General features: G+C 25.3%; 1 protein-coding gene across 2 annotated transcripts in view; it reads left to right on the top strand.

Moving 5' to 3' along the window:
* The window catches only part of LOC129975741 (glutamate receptor ionotropic, NMDA 2B-like), a 287,159-nt gene extending 268,992 nt beyond the window's left edge, over positions 1-18,167 (top strand). For both annotated transcript variants that reach the window (XM_056088929.1, XM_056088928.1), the window contains 4 exons: positions 3,945-4,126; positions 5,137-5,372; positions 13,220-13,413; positions 17,832-18,167. In XM_056088929.1, coding sequence (XP_055944904.1) covers positions 3,945-4,126; positions 5,137-5,372; positions 13,220-13,413; positions 17,832-18,018 — 799 coding nt within the window. In that variant the 3' untranslated portion in view covers positions 18,019-18,167. The remainder of the gene's footprint in view (positions 1-3,944; positions 4,127-5,136; positions 5,373-13,219; positions 13,414-17,831) is intronic.
* Positions 18,168-22,511: the final 4,344 nt, after the last annotated feature.

The following is a 22,511-nucleotide window of genomic DNA, read 5'->3' as shown; positions in this document are numbered from 1 at the left end:
AAAACGCTCTTTCGGCATCTACGCTAGTTGGTGGTACTGTTAGGAATGCGCGATATACTTTTTCCAAGTATATACCTCTAAATCCCTCATCTTCAAATAAATCGATTTCTCGATGAATGGTTTTGGATATAGCTGATTTCTGTATTATATTTTCGTTCGTTGAAATTTTTTTATTTATCGCCAATTCTAATTTTTATTCAGGAGACAATTCCTTTTCACTATCGACATTAGTATCATCATAATCTTTGATAACTGAACCGAATTCTTCTGAATGTAGATAGGTTTGTGGGTACAAATTTTAAAAAAAAATTACTATAAACTTAATCAGATTTGAATTGGTTATTTTCTTTTCTTCTTCAATTTCATTTTTAAAATCATTATAATTACGTAAATACCATTAGACATTTTCTATTTCAGTATGCCTTTCTTCTGTGCGATTTATCAATGTAATATACGATTATTCAGATAGTGATGTGTGTTGTTCTTTCAGTGACTGCAACATGAAATTTGCTGTTGCATTAGCTGTTAATAAATTAGAATCTCTCCGACATAATGCCTCGATAGTCATTTTTATTGGACATAGAGCTGATACAGTTCTAGATTTAAGTCGAATTCACTATCTGAAAAATTAATTTGCAGGTTTAAGTTGATTATTGCTTTTTGGATTGGATTTCTCGGTTTCAAAAATCGTTCGATCATTAAGAGTAAACTGTTCCAACGTTTTCAGTTAGTATATATTTTAGTAATATGTCATTTTTTATAGGGGAACGTTTAAATATCTTAACAATTTTTCGAACTTTATCAATTATAGGAAGCAATTCTTGATGGATTAATATTTCATCCTCATTAGCAATATCTTCTTCAACAATTACATTGTCATTATCTTCATTGTCAATATCACTCACACTCTTACTCTCTTCAAAGTTAGAATCCGAAGTTTCTATATCCACAGTATTTGGATTCTTCTTTCTATTTTTTTGGTATAATACATCTATTACCCCTAATTGAATTCCATGAGCATATCACAATTGCTGATGTGCACCAATCAACTTTCCATCTTTTTTCATGTTGCTCCATCAGTCGTTATAGATACAATATCTTCTTTCAGGGATAATCCATGTTTTGCTGATTTAGATTTAAGCAATTAATTAAGCCATTAATTAGCTAATTAATTTCCCCCGTTAGGGAGACATAAAAACAAAAACGTATATTATTTTGCTATGTTGGAGATCCCTGAACATATAGTGGAGACAATTTTAAATATTTCTAGTAAATACCGAAAAACCGGTATTTAAACTTGTGAATACCGGTATTACAAAATTGTACAAATGGCTCAAAATACCGGTATTCGGTATCCCGGTATACCGGTATTGCAATCCCTATCTATAATATCTTAAAAATGGCGGTTTGCCAAATTCTCGAATGCCATTATTTTAAATATAATCTTCTCTTGCATTCATCGTATAAGAGATAGCAGAATTTTTTTTAAAATTTATTTATATACGCTTATAAAAATTATAATTTGATTTTACATTAAAATGTTATTTTATAATTAACGAACTGAAGTAAAATTTCATATAAGAATTAATAAGAAAAGCACACCATTTAATATGATACGTATCATATGTCTAATGTTTAACGTATGTCTCATGTTTAACGTAACGTCATGTTTAACGTATCATATATTTAATGTTTAATGCATACGACGTATCATATATTTAATGTTTAAAATATATGATACGTTGAAAAGTAAATCTAGGGACTGTATTCTTAGATTTCATGCTTCTTTATCAATGGGGAACTGTTAAAAAGAATTGATTAAAATTGGTAATCCTGCCCCCGAAGGCTTTGCCAATATTGGTAATCAAAATTGAAGAAGATAACTATTAAAATTTCGTTAAAAGTATAGAACACTACATTTAACTAAATATTTTGCTTATTGTTGTTAAATATTTCATGTATCTGGGGCAATGTTTTTTTTTCGCATAGATTTTCCCACAGAATAATTTTTATTCACAGTTAATTAGTGATTGTCATTGTTTAAGTTCGGCCTTAAAATAGTATAGTATTTTTACTGAAATATGTTAGTATTTTAATTCTATAACTATCTTCCTATGCACATATCCATATTTTTATTCGATTTCCATCGATACCCTTTCATTAACTGATACATTATTGATAATTACTGATACATTAATGAATAAAGTTATTTATATAAAAATTAATGTCTATTAAGATTAAATTCTTCAATTTGATTCAAAACTATATCTTAGAAGGTAATCAATTTTTCCTCTTAATTTTTATGAATATTACTTATTAATCTTCATACTTGTACCTTTTTGCTTATCAAAAATTGGCGTAAACCGTAATGAACTTACTCTGGGGAACAACTGATGCTATTAAAGATGATAATACTGCTTTATACATATTTCTTAAAAATATTCTTCAGGATTCTCAGATTATTTTCAGCACAGTATAAAAATTAACCACTGAATAACAGTATAAAATGCAGTCAATTTCAAATCAGTGCAATTAAAATATGTTCATAAATACATTAATTATAATGAGATCGCAATTACAAAAACATCATTGAGACAAATTCTACAATATGTCATGTAGAATTTATTATACATACTATTTAAATTATATGGAATCATTTCATAAAGGAATCTATTAACATTTTTAACAACCAAAGGCAAAAGTAACATTCCAAACAAGGTTTGTGCAGCAAAATGAGCATGAAAACTAGAAAAGAGAAACGTTTGTTTTATGTGATTGAAAAAAATTATTTTACAAAAAGTTGTTTTCTTTAATAACTGTATTTCATCCTTTGTATTTAATTGAACTTCAAGCAACGGCATTTCACTTGTTGAGATTATAAATTAGAATTTCTTTTCCGCAGTTGTGCTTGTACATTTCAGAATTAATTAATTTCTCATTCAGCGGTAATTTAAAAAAAAATGCACACCCCGATGACGTATTAAAAAAATCGAATAATCTTGAATGTTGAGCAAATAAAGAAATGCAAGTAATAATTTATAGTCAGTAAAAATAATTTGAAAATGATCTTGCTGCAATGTAGGTAGGAAAATTACACTGAATACATTCTGTAAATTAAACATTGAAATGAAAGAAATAAAGCTATAAGGCGAAGTTCCGTAAATTAAATCAGTAATTAAATTGCAATTATTAACAAAAATAAGTCAAAAGTAATCAATGTAACTTAAGATAAGGTAAGGTAACACTCAAGGTATGGTAAAACTGAAGGTATGATAAAACTCAAGGTAAGGTAACTCAAATTTTATTACTAAGTTAAATTATCTCTAAAAAAAATTGTCAATCATCTGAAAAATTTTTATCTTTATTTTTTTATGAAAGTTTTGCTGTCAATTTTTCTACTATTGCCGAAAATGAGAATTATTAATTTTTCTCTGTAAATAGAATTCCTATTTTCTCTAAATTATGCACACGTGTAATTTAAGTTTATATACTTATGCCTTTTTCATGACTATTTTGCATATGATTTTCATTTTACTGAAACTGATAATATCCATACCTTTTTTCAAGCCTTCAACGTATAAAAAAAGAGAAAGCATTGCTCAAAAAAGAATTAATTATGATATTTAAATAATTACCAAAACTTAAAGATAATAAAATAATTTTGCATTTTAGAAACAAAATTAATTAATGAATATTACTGTTTTTATTTATTTTAGATAGTTTTATTTATGTAATTATAATTAAATAAGTCCTGCTCTATCTTAATAGATATGACTGTCATCATAAATTTTCAATTTATATTGGGCGCCTTAAATATAAAAAAAAAACTTAATTTTTGTTGAATTCTTAATATTATTGATATATAAACAAACATATCAGAAAAGTTTTTAAAAATCATTTATTGACGCCTAATACATAACTAATGGCTTTTCTCTTTTTTTTAGAGAATTGGATGCTTTCATATATGATGCTACTGTTTTGGAGTACCTGGCGGGACAAGATAATGAATGCCGATTATTGACCGTTGGTACTTGGTATGCAATGACGGGCTACGGATTTGCTTTGCAAAAGAAATCGAAATATCTCAGCATGTTCAACAGAGCAATGATACAGTACCGCGAAAATGGTATGACAAAAAATACGGCATTTAAAAAATTTCATGAAAAAAAGTCATGAGTTAAGAAGTATATTAATCTTACAATTGCTACTTTAAACGCGAGTTTACATTTTTTTTTTTATTTCAATAATGTTTTTATAGATATAAAGGTATTTTTAAAAACATTTGTGCTAATCATTTTGTTAATTTAAATGTTGCTATTCATGGAACAAAGCAAAGTTAAGAAATGCCAGAAATCAATTAGTCATAGAAATTATTCTATTACATTTTGCGTCATAATGTCTATATCATGTGACTTCATTTATTCGTTTTCAACTTTTGTGTACGTTTTTTTTTCCCTTACAATATTTAAAATACGGAGATAAGGTAAAGACTCAAAAGGCTTTGAGACAAATTCTATTGTCAAGAAGTTTCATCATTTATTAAGGAATCTACTTCCAACTAGTCTTCTAGTGTTGCAACTAAGCCTTTTTGTAACTTTGAAATTCACTTTTCTATGAGCGCCAAGCACTATCTGAGATTAATAATAGATTTCTCTTCGTCTGAAATGTTTTATTTTAATATTTATTAATTTTTCCTTTTGATGTTTGCCTATTACATATAACATTTTGTACTACACATGGCAGCATAATGGTAAATCAGTTGCCTTCTATACAATCTATCTGCGACAGAAATTTCCATTCAACTTTTTTTCATTTTTCCCAAGCTTTGTGTTCATGTTTGGCACCACTGAAACAAGAATTGCTTAATGTGCACAAATCATAGAAATGAACGAAAAGACGATATTTCTTCGTTCCATGCATTGTGACTGAAAGGTGCTTCATGTTACTCTGTGCAAATATAGTGCTGCCATCTATGATACTATTACAAAAGTAGTTTCGAAACTTTTACTTACAAAATGAATGACCAATTTACTCTTTTAAAGTTTGTTTTTCATAATTTCTTTTTTAATAAAGAAAGACTAACAAAAATATAGAATGAGTATGAATTTTTCTAATCTTGGCTTTTAATTCTTGCAGGTGACCTGGAACGCCTCCAAAGATTCTGGTTGCAAGGCGCTTGCAAACCGACGAGAAATAAACGGAATGTCAGTAAACCACTAGATGTGAATCAGTTCATGAGTGCTTTTCTTCTGTTAGGATGCGGGGTACTGTTCACGATTCTGGTTTTACTGCTGGAGCACATTTACTTCAAGTACATTAGAAAACATCTGGCTAAAAAAGACACAGGGGATTGTTTCACTCTGATAAGCTTGGTAAAGTATTAATGCAAATCATATCAAAATGTTAAGTGTTTTATTTCATGGAAGGCAATTTGAAGTCAATTAATTTTTTTTAAATTTTTTAAAAATTTAATTTAATATTTTTTTTGTCAAAACTGAATTTAACAAACGAAGTTTAAGAAAAATTGTAATATAATTATTTTTTATTTTATACTAATAGACTTCAGCAAGTTAAATGACTTAAATCCTGTAATATAGGATTGATTTAACTAATATGTATTTTTTTAATTTGAATGGTCTAAGTTTAATTTCGAAAAACATTTACTAGTGAATTGTTTATAAAAATATATAGCATATTTTCCCCCTTACTTTGCATTTTTTTAAGATGAAATCATCCTTTGCACCATTTTGTGCATGCAAATACAACGTTTTTCCCTATTATTCACATTGTAATTACTGCATGTTTACTTACATAAGAATATATATATATAGTATAAAATAAATTTTGGTTTTCATTGCTAATTTTTTTTTCTTATTCTGTCCATTTTGCGTTATGTCTTGCTCAGAATTTGCCGTTTTATATATTTTAAGTTTTATTTTGATCTTATTTCTTCATCTTCTCCATTTTATACTTATTTTTATTGAATGTCTCGATTTTAGTGTTGTATTCTTTTTCTTATCATTTTTATATATTTCTATATATTATATTTCCTACGTCTTTTCTTTCTGATTTGAATGCACACAATCATCTTTTCCATTTGAAACTCATTACCACTGTTGATTAAATATTATTTTACAACTGTGAATATTCTTATATTTGTTAGCAGACAAAAATTATTTTAATCTAGAATCAGAAAAAAAAGAAAAGAAAAAAAAAACGAAGAAAATACCACCTGACGTCAAATTTGCAAGTAAAATGTAATTTTTGCGTTGCCTTTAGATTAGCTTTTATGCCTCATTTTTGTTTCCCTCAAAATGCATGGTATAGTAAGCAACGGGTGAGTTTGAAATGAATAGAAGATGCTATTTTTCATTTCAATGATAAATAGTTTATATATCAATTTGCATTATTTTATGCATAACTAAAATATTTTGATAAATAATAAACATTTCTTGAAAGTTATTTTACATTATTCTTACAAATTCTTCATTTAATTCCTTAACAAACAAAATGGGTTTAAAAACAATTACTGAAACATAGAAATTATTTTTGTCTCAATTAATATGTATATTTCAATCTTTTCTTTATATTTCATTATTACAGATATTTTAATATCTTAGATTTTTTTTTCAAATTCAAATGAACGTATAGAATCAAAGTTTAACAAAGTCAATCGATTATTTAATTTTTAAATGCAAAAATTATCAGTGTATTATTTTCTTCAAGACTAAGTTTACAAGATTGAAGAACTCTAAAAGTTTAAGAATGGAGATTTAAAAAAAAATGGATACTAAAATTCACAATTTATAAAGATGAAATAAATCGAATTTAATATAAAGTTTAATAATACTCAATCACTATTAGACAGGACAGAATGAAAGTAATTATTGGAAAAAAAATTAAAATCTCAGAAGAATTAAATAAAAAGAACTTCACATTAAGCGCATTCAAATATATTCATAAACAGCGTAAAAAATATCCGATTAAAATCAAAATTTTTTAAAGATTTTTCTTAATCAAATAAAATTTTTATTCTCCATTTGTGGAAACTGCTCTCCCAAAGAATATTTTTTTTCTCCAATTTTATGGTTTTTAAATATGAATGTTACTTTTCATAGTCTCAATATACAATGAAAAAAATGTAGATGAAGTTCATTACATTTACTTATGTACTAATTGAGTTTAGTTATATAATATTTATATGAAGTTCATTATTCACAGAAATTTAAATGTAGTTTAATATACAGAAAAATTGTAACATGCATAGATAAATACCGTTATTTTTTATTTATTTATACTTTGTACTTTTACATTTATAATGATTAATGTAATTTTAAAGTCACTAAAATGAAAACCAGTTATATATATATATATATATATATTATATATATAACTGGTTTTCATTTTAGTGACTTTAAAATTACATTAATCATTATAAATGTAAAAGTACAAAGTATAAATAAATAAAAAATAACGGTATTTATCTATGCATGTTACAATTTTTCTGTATATTAAACTACATTTAAATTTCTGTGAATAATGAACTTCATATAAATATTATATAACTAAACTCAATTAGTACATAAGTAAATGTAATGAACTTCATCTACATTTTTTTCATTGTATATTGAGACTATGAAAAGTAACATTCATATTTAAAAACCATAAAATTGGAGAAAATATATATATATATATATATATATATATATATATATAATTTTAGATCTCTAATGTATAATTCGCATATTTATAATTTTTTCGTTTCTAATTTAAAGAAAATATGCAATAAAAAGTGAAATAGCTTTTATTTCAAAAATTCGACATTTTATAAGAATAGAGGATTTTATAATTATTTTTTTGCGATTTAATATTGTTTATATTTAATTAAAATGGAAAAATACTTATTAAAAAGATGGGGAAGAGATGGTTGTATATTAATCATTTAAGGTGTACGTACACACTAGAAGATTTTTTTTTAATTTAACTTTAAAAAACCAGTTTATTCACAGTAGGTCATTAATATATGTTTAAACTCATTTCAGTGAGAAAAAAACCATACTACACTAATTATTAATTAAATAATATTTAATGAGCTAATTAGCGTATTTTTTGAAACATGATATCTTAAATTCTAATCTGTACAGACACACAATTCTAGTTGGAAATGATGCCTAATATTAGTCTTCATGTTGTCTGCCTCAACCAAGATATAAAAATATATAGTTTTTTTAACAATTTTTTCATCAACGATGAATAGAAAAAGCGGGATTTTTTTCTGTAATTTTCATTTTTAAACAACTATAAAAAATTTATTTCTATAAATATTACTTTGATTGAAGCACAAAACATTCGCTATTTCATACAGATTATTTTGATATATAAATAATTGTATTTGGTAAATTTCTTGTTGAGTTATGATTGTTTGAATGAAGCAACATAGTGGGAAAATATCATACTTCATAAAATGAGTTTTAATAAAACCGTAACTAGAGTTTTTAATGAAAGCACTTCAAGAAAAATAATTATAACTCGAGAAATATTTCGAATAATGACGACATCTTGGTATCGTTTGAAAGCTAAAGGATCAGAGAACATTATTAAGTAATAAAAAGCTATTCGGTATTTTGAACGATTTTCGAAGTTTCAAGTGTGTACAAACACCTTAACAAAATTCAAACTGTGACCGTGTAGCATGTTTGTATGGTTTTGTTATTATTTTTTGTAAAAATTGATTGAGATAAATTTCAAATACTATTTTCAATCAAAGCAATTTCCATTCTTTTGTCTTCTTCGAAAACCTTTGAAGTATCAAAACTATCTTAAGAATTCCTTTCTCACAACTGAGCATATCCCCCCCCCAAAAAAAAACGAAATATAATACTTCCTTAATACAACATTTAACTTGAGCACATAATTTATATTTATATTTTTAAAGTTTTAACTTTTTCAATTTAATAGAAATGAAAAACGACTTAATGGAAAAGATTTTGAAATCTGACTGGTTTTTAGTACTATTTTTCCAACAATTCTATTTGCAACCGTTGAATTAAGTCAACATTATTTTTGACGTTATTTTTAGTAGCATTTATTTAGAATATTTCAAATGCATGTTCGATTAAAACTTTCATTGTTCTCAAAATTTATAAACTTCGGAGTATCAAAACTTAACTTAAGAATTCCCTTTTTACAACAAACCGTTCTCCAAATCCTATTAAACAAATAAACAAATTAAAGATTAAAATAAATAATGAGTTAATAGAATTCTATACTTCAATAAATATTTTAAAAGCAAAATTATTTTCCATTTATTAAAGAAAAATAAAAGGTTGGTTCATTAAATATTAAAAGATTGACATAAATTTAGCAGATTCATTACTGTTTTATTTACTCAGAAATCCGAGCATTATGCGCAGTAATACGAGAACGTTTTTCATCATTAATGAATAGATTTTTAAAAAAATCAAGTTCTAACAGTTTATAAAATTGTTTCAGTTTTACGGAATTCAATTTACAAAGTATGATTGCTTTTTAATGAATTCTTTAGCTTGTAAAACTGTTTGAATTCAAAATTAATTTCCAGTTCAGGGATTATTTTTTAATCACAAGTGCTTAGTTTTGAAAAGGATCAAAGTTATCTGGAAAGATTAAAGTATTCACCGTCGTTTACTTTTTTATTTTTTGCTGCTTTATTGGATTGGGATATTATAATAAGGATCACTAAAAAAGTGCATGAAATTAAAAAAAAAATGAAAACCCCTTTTTTAAATTGATTTAAGTAATTTTATAAATGGAATTTTGCGTTTACAGCAAAAATTTCATTAATGATTATATCAAAGCAATAAAAAATGAAGCTGCATAAGTAACATTTGAAAAGAACGTATTAAAATGTCAGTGTCTTTAGAAAGTGTTGAATTGTAATATTCTTTTAGAGATTTATTTTTTTGTGAGAGAAAATTTCCTTGAAGATTGTTTCTTTGAAATTTAAAGTAATATCAAAATATTGTGAAAATGTTTCAATTGATAAATGGTAAAACATTTTCAATTATAAAGTTCTTAATAACAAACAAACTTTAAATATCTTATATCCTCTAATTTATTTCAGACATATTTACTTGGCTCAAAATTTCTAATTGAGAAATTTGTCATTCAGTATTCATTTTTTTCGTTCTTTTCAATAATTATTATAAATTCTGCAAAGCATTTAAATGAATTGTCAAATTTTAATGCATTATAAATGATTATCAAACATAATACATTACGTGTTTTTCTTTATTCTGTGCATAAATTTTAAAGTAAACTCATCAATTAATTTTATTAAAGTAAAAATGTATTCCAATAATTTTCATTAAAACGTTGATACTTTCTGACAGTTTTAAATCATACAAATATAATTTTAATCATTAAATCTAGTAAACAAATTTTATTTTACAATCATATTAAAGATATATCTTTTAAACAACATAAATCTTAATTGTTTCTTAGAATAAATTATCAGGCCATAGAATTACTTCAACTCAGTGAATATTTTAGTGGCTAACGAATTAATAACATTAACAAAATAGCACAATTATGTTATAAATTCATTAACATAGAATTGATAACATTAGCAAAATAGCACAAATAAACGAATTGATAACATAAACAAAATAGCATTTGCTGATTTTATTAACAGCATATTCAGATTCAATATTTATTCAGGAAAGGAAATTCTCCTGTAAAAGATTATGTGTTCAATAAAATTGTAAAATATTTTACAGCCATTTTTCTGTTAAATAATTTCTAACAATACTGAAAGGATTTCATCCTACGTTCTTCATATATATATATATATATATATATATATATATATATATATATATATATATATATATATATATATATATATATATATATATATATATATATATATATATATATATATATATATTGTAGTGATTGGATTTTGAAGCGTTAGGAAATAAACGTTCATAGATGGCGCTAGACAACTAGCGCGAGTGTAATTAAAAGAGTGAGGTCATTCGAGGAGTGATGGCTCTTGGAGGAGGAGTTACTGAGCAGAGTAACTTTAACGAATCTGAAATAAATCTGTTAAGTTTTCTATTTGCCTATTTATTGAAAGCACTCACGAACAGCCACGACATATATATATATATATATATATATATATATATATATATAATATTTAATTTATAATATAATATATATTTAAAATTATTCTTAAATACAATAACTCAGAATCTCTTTTTTTATTTTTCTCATAGAAACATTAAAGGTATATTTCAAAATACTTTATGTAAAAGTGTAATAGATGTGGCATGGAAATTTAGTGCCACCATGTGCCAACCCGTGGAGTGAATAAGATGTCAGAATGCTTTCCTTTATGTTATATTTTTCAGCAAAATTTATACTTTATGTTATTTTATATATTATCGTTTATAATTTGATGCTGAATGATGTAGTTTCTATGAAAGGCATCCATAATTCTTAATCTTCTTTTTTTTTCTTCATTTTAATTATTTGTGCTGGTCCTAATTGTTCAATGTAGGTTTCCTAACTGCTCATAAAAGTATTTTAAAAATTAAACATTTGCTTTTCATTAGTACGAAATATCACACTTAAGTCTACATGGGATCTCTAGAAGTTCTGATTTTGGTTATTTATTCATTTCCCATAGACATATCAGTGACCTTTGATGCGTAACTGAAAATATCTTAGCTCCACATTTCTAGAAATAACAACATGTGATGTATATATAGTTTCAGATGGAATTCCAATCACTTCTTATTTCAAGAATTCCAAATGTCTGATTTTCATACAACATCTACTTGCTATTGTACCGACTATGTTAAGTACGACTTGTAATGAAGTTACTCATTTAATTGCTTTGCCGTGCTGTTCCGATTTTTCATTCAATCAAGCGTATGTTTCAATCTTTAATTCACGGAACCTTTATTTTATTTAATTTTCTGACCATCAATTCTCTTTTAACAATTTTTTTTTGTATTTGTGATATCATATTATTTTTTTAAACTGTATAAATGATTATTTTTTAAGATTTGCAAACGATCTTTTGAAACACTGAATTAAGTTATTTAATAAAACTGGTTTATTCGTGTTTTAATTAATTTATATATCGTCAATGCTTTACTTAAAACTTTGCAATTGCCTATATCTGACAGGAACAAAAAATAATTTAAATTTGTGAAATGGCAGCATAAATACGAAATGATAACTCCATGAATTCTGTACGATAAAGAAGATTAACCTAAAATGATTAGACTGAATTGAGAATATCCTTAAATGGAGCCAACTTTGAAATAAATAGTTCTAATATGATGTATATATTTTGTTTTCAATATGATAATAATGTATTGAATAAGGCTTTTTAGCGGATTACAAACCAAGCAAAGTAAAGGGTTTCATCTGTTGACCTTTTTTTTTGCATAAAATATAATTAATACAAATTTTAAGAGTTTTGCTTTTTTAAAAATAATTAATAGAATTTTGCTTTCAAATCAAATTGTGTAAATGTTCACAAAATTATGTAGACCACTGTCTTATAATCGTGTTTGTACAAGAAAAATTCTTTTGAATTGATCTACCGACGAAACAAGTCTAAACTGTTGTAATTTTTGTTAAAATTATAAAAGATATAGAATTTCTATTTTTAAATTTATAAAATTTTATATTATTTTTTCTATTGACTTTTTATTTATTTTTTTTTTCTCATTTTTAAATCATTTCTTAGCATTTTTCTAAAACTGAATATTCTGATTGAAGAAACTATGTCGGAAAAATGATACTTTATTTCCTTTTTATGGCTTTTTATGACAAATATTTGGGGGGGGGGGGGGTTACATCGTTAGAACAATTGATAATATATTTTCTTTTGATATTGGGGGGGGGGTTGCAATTAAATATTAATGTAATGCTCTGTATGTACTTTTTTTAATTTAAATTCTCTGGTATCTGATTCATCACTTTACACACTCTGAATTGGTTGTATCAATTTCGACAAATAAATACTTAAATAATACTATTTCAGTCTTTCAAATAGAAAAATTGAACAAATATATTGTTCGAATGCAGGTTAATTTACTTGGAAATAAGTATTTAATACTAATATTATTGATAAAATGATATTATATACTATTGCTACTAATGGTTAAGAGTACTAACTTTGCATAGTACTCTTAATTAACATTACTAATTCTTACAGAGCATGGGAAAATCTTTGAGCTTCAGAGGTGCTGTCTACGAAGCTACAGACCTCATCAAACACCACCGCTGCAAAGACCCTGTCTGCGACACCCAACTTTGGAAGACTCGACATGAGCTGGACATGGCCAACATGAAAATTCGTCAACTCGAAGCCAGCATTCAAGCTGCTCTGATGTCACCTACCCTTCGAGAGTGAGTATAAAGTAATATCATAATGGACAACCAAATGTGAGCAACTGAATTTTTTATTGAAAAGAATAACAAAATAAAATAATTATAAATAAATGCAATAATGAATGATAAATGCTATAATCATATAGAACATATAGATAGAGTTCTACATAATCATATAGAACTCGATCAAATCATGTGGAAGGTAATCTTCTCGATCAAATGCAATAATCATATGGAAGGTAATCTTCTCGACAAATCGTTATATCCCCATAGAAGGTTATATTCTCGATCAAATGCTATATCCATATAGAAGGTAATCTTCTCAACTAAAAGTTACTTTAGAATGAAATTTTGAGGTAATCCTTATAGTCAATGCAAACAAAAATAAAAGAGATTTCATAATGAAGATAAATGATAACAAAATCAAGTATTTTATTATTTTTCATTAACTCGTGTAGAAACGCACTCCTTATATATTATTTGAAGATGTGCATCAGACTTCGTAGGCACGGGAAATACTTTTCTTAACAAAACATTAAAAAAAAATCTTTTATGCTACAGAAACACTGCAGAAGCATTAAATCCCAATACGTAAAATAAAAAAAAAGTTCCGAATACTTCTATTGAAATTTTATATTTAAAAAAATTTAAATCACCAATTCTCTAAATGGATTTTAAAGATTACTTCAAACATATTTTAAAAATAAAAATTTTACTTACAAATTCAAAAATAAAAGGTTTACAAATAATCTCTCATTTATTTATAAAACGATTTTAAAATGCTAAATTCGAATGAAAAATTATTTTTGGCCTTTTTTTAAGCAATTCAACATCGAAATAACAGCTCTGACAAGAAAATTAGGGAAATTTCCGAAATGACTGCTATCAACTTTCAAATAACCTTGAATGCAATCACTCACTCTAAAACCGGAATTATTCCACTGAAAATAAGTTCGTCGGAAAAGCAGATGATAGGTCAAAGAAAGTTGTTCTGTTATATAAATGAGAAATTTATCTCAAGTGTATGAAGTAGTAGCTTTCGTTAGAAGTGAACAAAACTTTGGTAAACTAAGCGAGATTTGACTGTTAATTAGGATCCAAGATTACTAAAATACAATAACATTCATGTGGAAACTTCTATTACTTTACTCATTGCAATTTCAAGCAGAAGAGGACAAATGGAAGTGGAGTGGAAGCACAACAGATGATTTAATAAATGTCTTCTCATTTCTATAGCTGAGTAATTTTTATTCACTGCTTATTTATTTGTTTTGCTTTCTTGCTTCGTAAAAAATTGCAGTGCTGCAGGTGTCTTTTTTTTGTTCTTTTTTTTGTATTTTGTATTTATTTTAGAAAATCATTTCATTTTTATGGGCAGCCTAGATATCCAATAAATATTGTTAATAAATAAGTTGTTAAAATGTTCTTTTTGTTCTTTTTTGAGGGGGGGGGGCAATTTAAAAAGATATTATTATTATTATTTATTCTCGATGAAAAAAAATCAGTTATTTGCCTCAAAACAATATTTTAGCAGCACCAACTGTTAATTTATCAATTTGTAGAATAAAAAAAATTATAATTCCCTTTTTCACAACTTTTATAGGCTTATGGAGATAAAAATATTTCTAGAATGTGTTGTTATAATTCAAATTTTATTTACATATGGCTAAATCTTATTGCGTACCAAACATGTTTTTGCTCCTGCGCAATTTTGTTTCTTTAACTTTTTTGAAAAATAGACAATAAGGTTTAACAATAATAATAATAATAAAAAAAATAATAGATGCATTGAGAGTTAATGAGCGCAAATCTGAAATTTTCGGGCTATATATATGGAAAAAAAAATATTTTAAATTTGTAACGCAAGGATGAATAATAAGCAACACCCATCTATAAAATAATAAATTATTAAAAAACCATTGTGTAAAAATATTATTATGCGTGCTAAAATAATGTCTCTAATCTAAAACAGAATTTGTTAATCACAATTTTTCTGGTTTCTATGCATTTCGCTAGAACTTTTAAAAGATCGTATATATTTGAGATTAACATGGTATATAAGAAGTTTAATGAAACTATTCAGGAAATGTTTCATTTCTTAACAATTATTAAAAAAAAATATTTTTCTGTAAAAAAATGTTTTAACATAATTAATTTACATTGTTTTAATATCAAGAAGAGGAAAATTATTGAACAATCTCCACATTTTTTTCCTTCAAAAAAGCATACTTTTTAAGCTAGGAATGTTTGCCTTTATTACCGATGCTATAAAAACTGATTTTATAACACCATGCAGTAATAATCATTATAAAGTTAAATAATAAGATTGCTATTGAAATTTAATTATTTTGAATTTTGTGTAAATACTTAATGCATTTAATTTTATTAAAACGGTAGGATCCAAATGGAAAGTATATATATTTGTTAAAATTGAAATATATTTAAAATACAATAGTTATCATTGATTTTTAATGCTGTAATTGATGAATAATGGTTGTCGTTAGTCAGATTGCCACAGACGTTTTGGGTTTTATTCCCTTACTAAATCCTTCTTACGAACAGTAATATCTCAAAAAATAATTGCAGTGTTTCATTTCAACTAAATCTCTATCATAAAATAATATTCATTATTCTATCAAAGATATCTATGTAAGAATCAGATTTTATTATAATTTATTCATTCTGTTTATTTTTCACATAAGCCTTCCTAATAGATTCAAGTCCCATGATGTTAAAAATGATATCCAACATTCTCGATAATGAAATTTCACTTTCTTATTCTTCGTGAAAACTTTACAGATAATAAACAAACTCATTGCTGTGGAATTTCAAACAAGAAATATTTTAAAAATACAAATAGTTGTATATTTGATGAAACAATGAAAATTCTTGGAATTTCAATACAAAAAGAGTGGTTGAAAATTGTACAAAAAAGAAAGGGTCAGAATTAATGAAATTATTGTGAAACTACGAAATTGGCGTCCATTAAATGAAGATTTTTTTAAATTTTAAAATGGGGTAAAAAATAAATTTTCTGCAATAATGCTTTTAATAGAAGAAAGAATCCAAGATCTTTTTTTAAATTTAAAAAAAAAATCAAATTTCAAAAGAAAACTCCAGAATTAAGCAATTTCGTTCTCCACATTTTATTTGTGCCAAATTTCATAACTCTAGATCAAACAATCTAGCTAAGAGAGCTCTAATATATGGTATCCTTAATTTTTAACATATCATGTAATGCACAATAATATCGTATGTGTTTCTTTATTTTTAGTAGAAATTGCTAAATCTTAGTATTTGTTAGAATCATTAAGTATTTTACGCTTTGAAACTTTTTTTCATGATTTAACATAATCCAAACAATTTTACTTCTCGAGAATTTTCCTATTTCTTTAAAATTTTAGCTGCATATGAAATAGTAAATCAAAATAATGAATTTTGATCGAAAAAAGTGGGATTTAAAACCTTGAGAGCAATTGATTATTAATAGTTATTTTAACAACTTTTTAATTTGTCTAAACAAAGAGCATTTAAATAATAATAATAATAATAATAATAATAAACATTACATCTGTTACTGCCTCCGAAAGTAAATAATTATCTACTGATACAGTTTAAAAAATTAATCAAATTTCTACTTGTTCAAAAAATTTTATGACAAAAATGTATATTTTAATATTATTAAGAAAAACTCCGTCCCATAGTTGTACTGTGGAAAGACCAACAGGCTCGGTAAACCACAACGACGCCTTAGTCTTCAGAAAGTCTTACTTCGTCTTAGTCGAAAGAAACCACAGGAAAAGCCTTCAGAAAATTCCATTTCCTGGAATCAACATTATATAAACAGTAAATCGTTGTTAAGTAATCTCTATAACATGAATCGTGCAGAGGCATGAAGATCAATCTTCATAAAGAGAATTCACTCGACTACTGCACTCTTTCTGCTCGATTATTATTCTCGAGTGCAAATAATATTAGAGTAGAAAGAATGGCAAGAAAATGAATGAAAGAATTCTCATGGTAGGGAACTGAATGTTCTTGACAGTCCAAAATTCGTGTCCTAACAGACGTATCTCCAAAATTCACCAATATTTGTGAGATTTCGTTTCACCCCCAAATGTTTACCATATTTGTCGCCAAGGCACCGATGATCCGGCATCTATTATGTATCCATTAAATCGATTTGTAAAATTATCTTGAATACTTTAGAGATATCTCTATAATTCTAAAAATTTTTAAAGATTTGTTTTGTTGCCAAATGGTCACCAAATTTGTCGCCAAGGCATCTTTGATCCAACATTTATTCTGTATCCATTAGATCTATCTGTAAAATTATATTCCTTGCTATGAAATCTGTTATTCAGAGAATCAACTGTTGAAAATTCATAATAATATATTGTAATTAATTTTGTTAATGTATTTTATTATCTTTGCAGGTCATGGTCTCCAGACTATGCCAAACCACGTGATCTTACGCAGAACTTAATTGTAAGCAACGAACCACGAATCTCCAATTTTTCACTTCCCCCTGGCTATAGAACTCATCCACTTCACCCATATGGCCCGCACTACGTTAAAAATTTCAACAACATGGAAATCGCAGAGATTGAGACTGTATTATGATCTGTGTGAAAAAAAAAGACTTTCGTCGGATAAAATGTTTAATACATGTTATTAACAGAAAAAACAGGATTTTATACGCACGCACGCAGAGCATAAAATAATTTCAAGTTTTCAATTAATTATTAATTTAAATTTGAGAGCCAAACTAATTAAAGCCACATCTTTGATTTATAATGAATTTTGAAAATCGGATTAATATTATTTTTAAGTAAGCTGTTTCAATTCTTAGGAATTTCTTGTTATGAAATTACCAATGAGATCTTTTTTTTTTTTTTTAATAATTGCCAATTTGAGAGACTTTTTTAAATTTTTTTTTAAAATTTTATTTTATGCATTTTAAACATTACTAATCCCTATACTTTTCCCAATACATATTTTTTTTTATTCTAAGAATTTTGTATATAATCTGTCTATATATTTTTTTACTGTTTGTATTTATATATTCTATTCTGTTTCACATTCTTTGTTTTTCATTCCAAGATTCTGAGATAGCAATTCGCATTTACCTTCTTTGTTAAAACAGTGACAATTCTTTTTTATTTCATTTTTATTCTGTAGGATCTGTTAAAATCTTGCAGTTTCCAAAAAGATATTTCTCTTTTCCGTATGTCATTAGGTGTTATAGTGTCCTCTTCTTTTTTATATAAAATTCATTATGTTATATCCTCAAATAAGTTTAACGAGGTTTTTTTTTCTTCTTAATTTTCTATTCGAAAAAATATTCTTTGAAAAATGTATTGCATTTCATATTAGACATTTTTTAAGTTGTTTTAATTTCACTTACAATTCGTTGCTATGGAAACTATTTTTAAATTACTTTTTCCATGTATTTTTAAACCAGATTTATAGATTTTTCATAAACTAATTTAACAAATTATTATCATTCTTTGATGGAAGATTTGTTTTCTATCTTAATAAAGATCCATAGTTCTTAATTCTTCTTCTTCCTCTTCTAAATTTGTAATTAAAATTTCTTCATAATTGTTTGATTTGGAATCATTCTAAGACATTTTTTTTCTCTTTCTTATGGCGTTCTTTTCTTTTAATGAAACATTATTATATTTCTCGATTCTTCCTTACGTGACTTTTTTCTTAGTTTTAACAAATTTTGAAATCAATTAATTTTGAAAGATTAAAAATAAATATTCTTCGTTCAAAAACTTGGTAAGAAAATATTATTATAATATTTTTTGTTATGATGATTTTCTTATTAATGATGCATATTCCTATATTCTTAGTATATATTACTCTTCTCTTCTATACTTTTTTCTTCTTTTATTTATTTTTTTACCAATTTGGGAAAACAATTAATTTTGTAGAATAAATCATTTTTAAAAACCATTAATTTTGAATAATTACTATCCAATAATGAATAAGTGCAGTAAATAGCTGGAATAAGTCACAGCTTACTTACATGGACTATTTATCTTCTATTTTGAAATCCTCAGTAAAGCTTAAAGAAAAGTTTTGAAAGAGAAATTAACAGACTCAGAAATTTTTATAAACCACTACATCATAACTTAAAATAAAAATGTTTTATCTGTTTTCTGTCTCCTATTATATAGGACCATGAATTTCGAAAATTTATCGCTATTCCCAATTAATTAGCAATTACTTGCAAATAAATGAGGCTTCCTAATTAGTCAGAAATAAATTTAAATTATTTTTAATTTTCGTTTAAACCAGAAAATGGTTAATATTAAAATATCAATTAATACACATGTGAGAACGATTAGGAAGTACTTTGCAGAAAGTGGTATAAATATTTACTTCTTTTTTAAAAAATCTTTTGCATAAAATGAATTTAAAAAAAAATTATAATATATCTTTAATATCAGGCAGAAACCTTAAGTATTTTGAAAATTGGAAAGTACTTTTAAACAAAAAATAGTTTTGAATCAAAATAAAATTCCAGAATAGAAGTTAATCAAATTATTTGTTGAGATTTTTGGAAATTGCATAAAAAATATTTTAACTTTGCTAAAAAAGAAAACCTGATTTCTTCTCAGTATTTAAATACTAGAGTGTTGGTAAATGTTATATAAATAATAAATATATAGGTAAATGTTCAGAAATATGAAATTTTCATTTTTTTTACATTAAAATGCATTAAAACAATTATAAATCCTTTTTGAAGAATAAATAAAAACATAACAAGGATAAATAAAAACATAATAAGGATAAATATAAACATAATAAAGAATAAATAAAAAATGTTTTGAATAAATAAAAACATGGAAATACTACAGAGAGCAGTGGTCATTTTTTGTCATAGTGAGATGTAATTAATATGAAGAGATAGAGTTGATTGGTATTTAAATAGCATGTTTTTGAATTTCAAAAAAATATCTCCATAAAAGCATTAAAACAAGTGACTTTATTTCTTTTTTTGCTGTTTGATTTCTAAAATATTTTGAGATTTCAATAATAAATGTTCTGGGAAAATTCATCAAATATGATTGAGAAATATGCGAATATCTAATAAATGCAATAATATATATTTTTCGATTACATAACTGTAAGAAAAGGGAATCAATTTATGATGTTAAAATAAGAATATATGTTCTGAAAAGAAAATTCGTGCAGATTTCTTCATCAGTAGGAAATATTATTACACGAAATCAGCGCGATGAAAAATTGTAAAATCTTCTTGTACTTATTATCATGATACTAGAAATTTTTATGTAATGGTAGTAAAAATTTAAATTAAACTTAAAATTATAAGATTAATAGCACAGATTATGTGTCCCTCAGATATTTTAGAATAAAATTTCTAAATTTTCTGTATTTTTACTTTCAGTATTTTTTCTTTAAAGTTATTACTTATTAAGCCCAAAACTCATTCTTATTGTTTTCAGAAACTTATTTATATGAAGCTTGAGTAGCTATAGGGATGTAGCATTCAAAACAGTCCTTTTTTTGTTGAATTTTTTTATACATTTAAGAAAATTGTAATCATGAATTGGAAACATCCAACGTATTAATTCAATTTTTGAATTTAAATTTTAATTTATATCAAAATTTCTGTCATTTTTCAGAGTTAAAGGAAACATGCAGTTCGTTACTTGTTTAAAAAATTCAAAATGATACACTAAAATGTCAATATAAAATAATTGCAATGAAGGTTCTAGAGTTCTTCAAGTTTCTATTAAAATAATTTGAAAAATTAATAACCCGCCGAAATTACAGGTTTACTACTTTATCATGCCATCATTTATAATATGGAAGAAAAGATTATCATTTATTATTTTCATTAAATTTTTCAAAATTTGAAATCATGCAAAATTTTAGATTCATTTCCTTTCATTTTGCTTACTTCTTTTGTTTATTTATTCATTATTTGTTTTTTAATTAATTTATTTATTTTTAATATGGAAAGAAAAAAATCAGATGGTTTCTATATTTTCTTGCCATAATCTTATCTTCATAAATGTCAAATCACCTAACTTTCCTTATATAGTGCTGACATATTTACATTTTTTTTATAGATTGAGAATATAAAGCTGTAATATGTTTGTTATTTTCATTTTATTTTATTGTAATTTTTCTGCTATATTAAATTGGATAAAACAACATATCAAAATAATATCCGAATATTTTGACGAAATATTCGGATTAAGAGACGAATTAATATTAATAGACGAAAGGCATAAAGGATCTCTTTATTACAACAAATATTCTTAGCATCCTTATTTTAGTATGACAGAAAATACGAAACTATGTATGGCATTAATGTGCAAACAATGGCAATGGCTAAAAATTATTTGTATTCAAACGACCATTTCAGTATTAATTGACCAACAAGTTTCCAAGAGAAGTACCTGAAAATATTGAAGACGAATTTTAAAAATTAATTTTATTTCATTCGTAAAAGAGATGAAATATAATGTTTAACCAACTTTTTATTTTGATTTTTAGCATTAGAATTTAATGTGTTATATGAGATTCTGTATATGTTTGCGAGGAATAAATAGAATGTTAATAGCAAGAAAATGGAAATATTACCTCTTTCAAGATTTTCTTTAACATTATAATACTTCATATAAATACTTCAGGATGTTCATTTCGGAAATATGCAGAGTTGAGGAATATTTTACGGTTTTAATTATTATTTTCGATGACGAGCTGTATATTTATATAGAAATGAATATGTAAATTTGTAAAATAAATGTAAATAAAAACAATTGCGTTAACATTTTTATTAATTTTAAAGAGCAAAAAAGAAAGATGGAGCAATTATTGAAATTTCTTTTAAAAATAGGAAAGTCAGAATTTATAATTCATAATATTTAAAATACAATTGCTTTCATAGTCTTAGTGTACCCAATTACATTTTTTTTCACACTGATCATATACAACTGTATATTACGAAAAACTTTAAACAGAACCCAAAATTACTGAATGTGCAACTATTTTGCTTAGAATATGTATATAAAGTTTCAGCGTGCTTGCTCTTAAAATTTGTGTTTTTCTTCAAGTGTTAACATTATTAT

This window comes from Argiope bruennichi, chromosome 7, assembly GCF_947563725.1.
Source record: "Argiope bruennichi chromosome 7, qqArgBrue1.1, whole genome shotgun sequence".
In the NCBI taxonomy this organism is placed as follows: Eukaryota; Metazoa; Arthropoda; class Arachnida; order Araneae; family Araneidae; genus Argiope; species Argiope bruennichi.
This window is presented reverse-complemented; position numbering and strand designations above follow the sequence as displayed.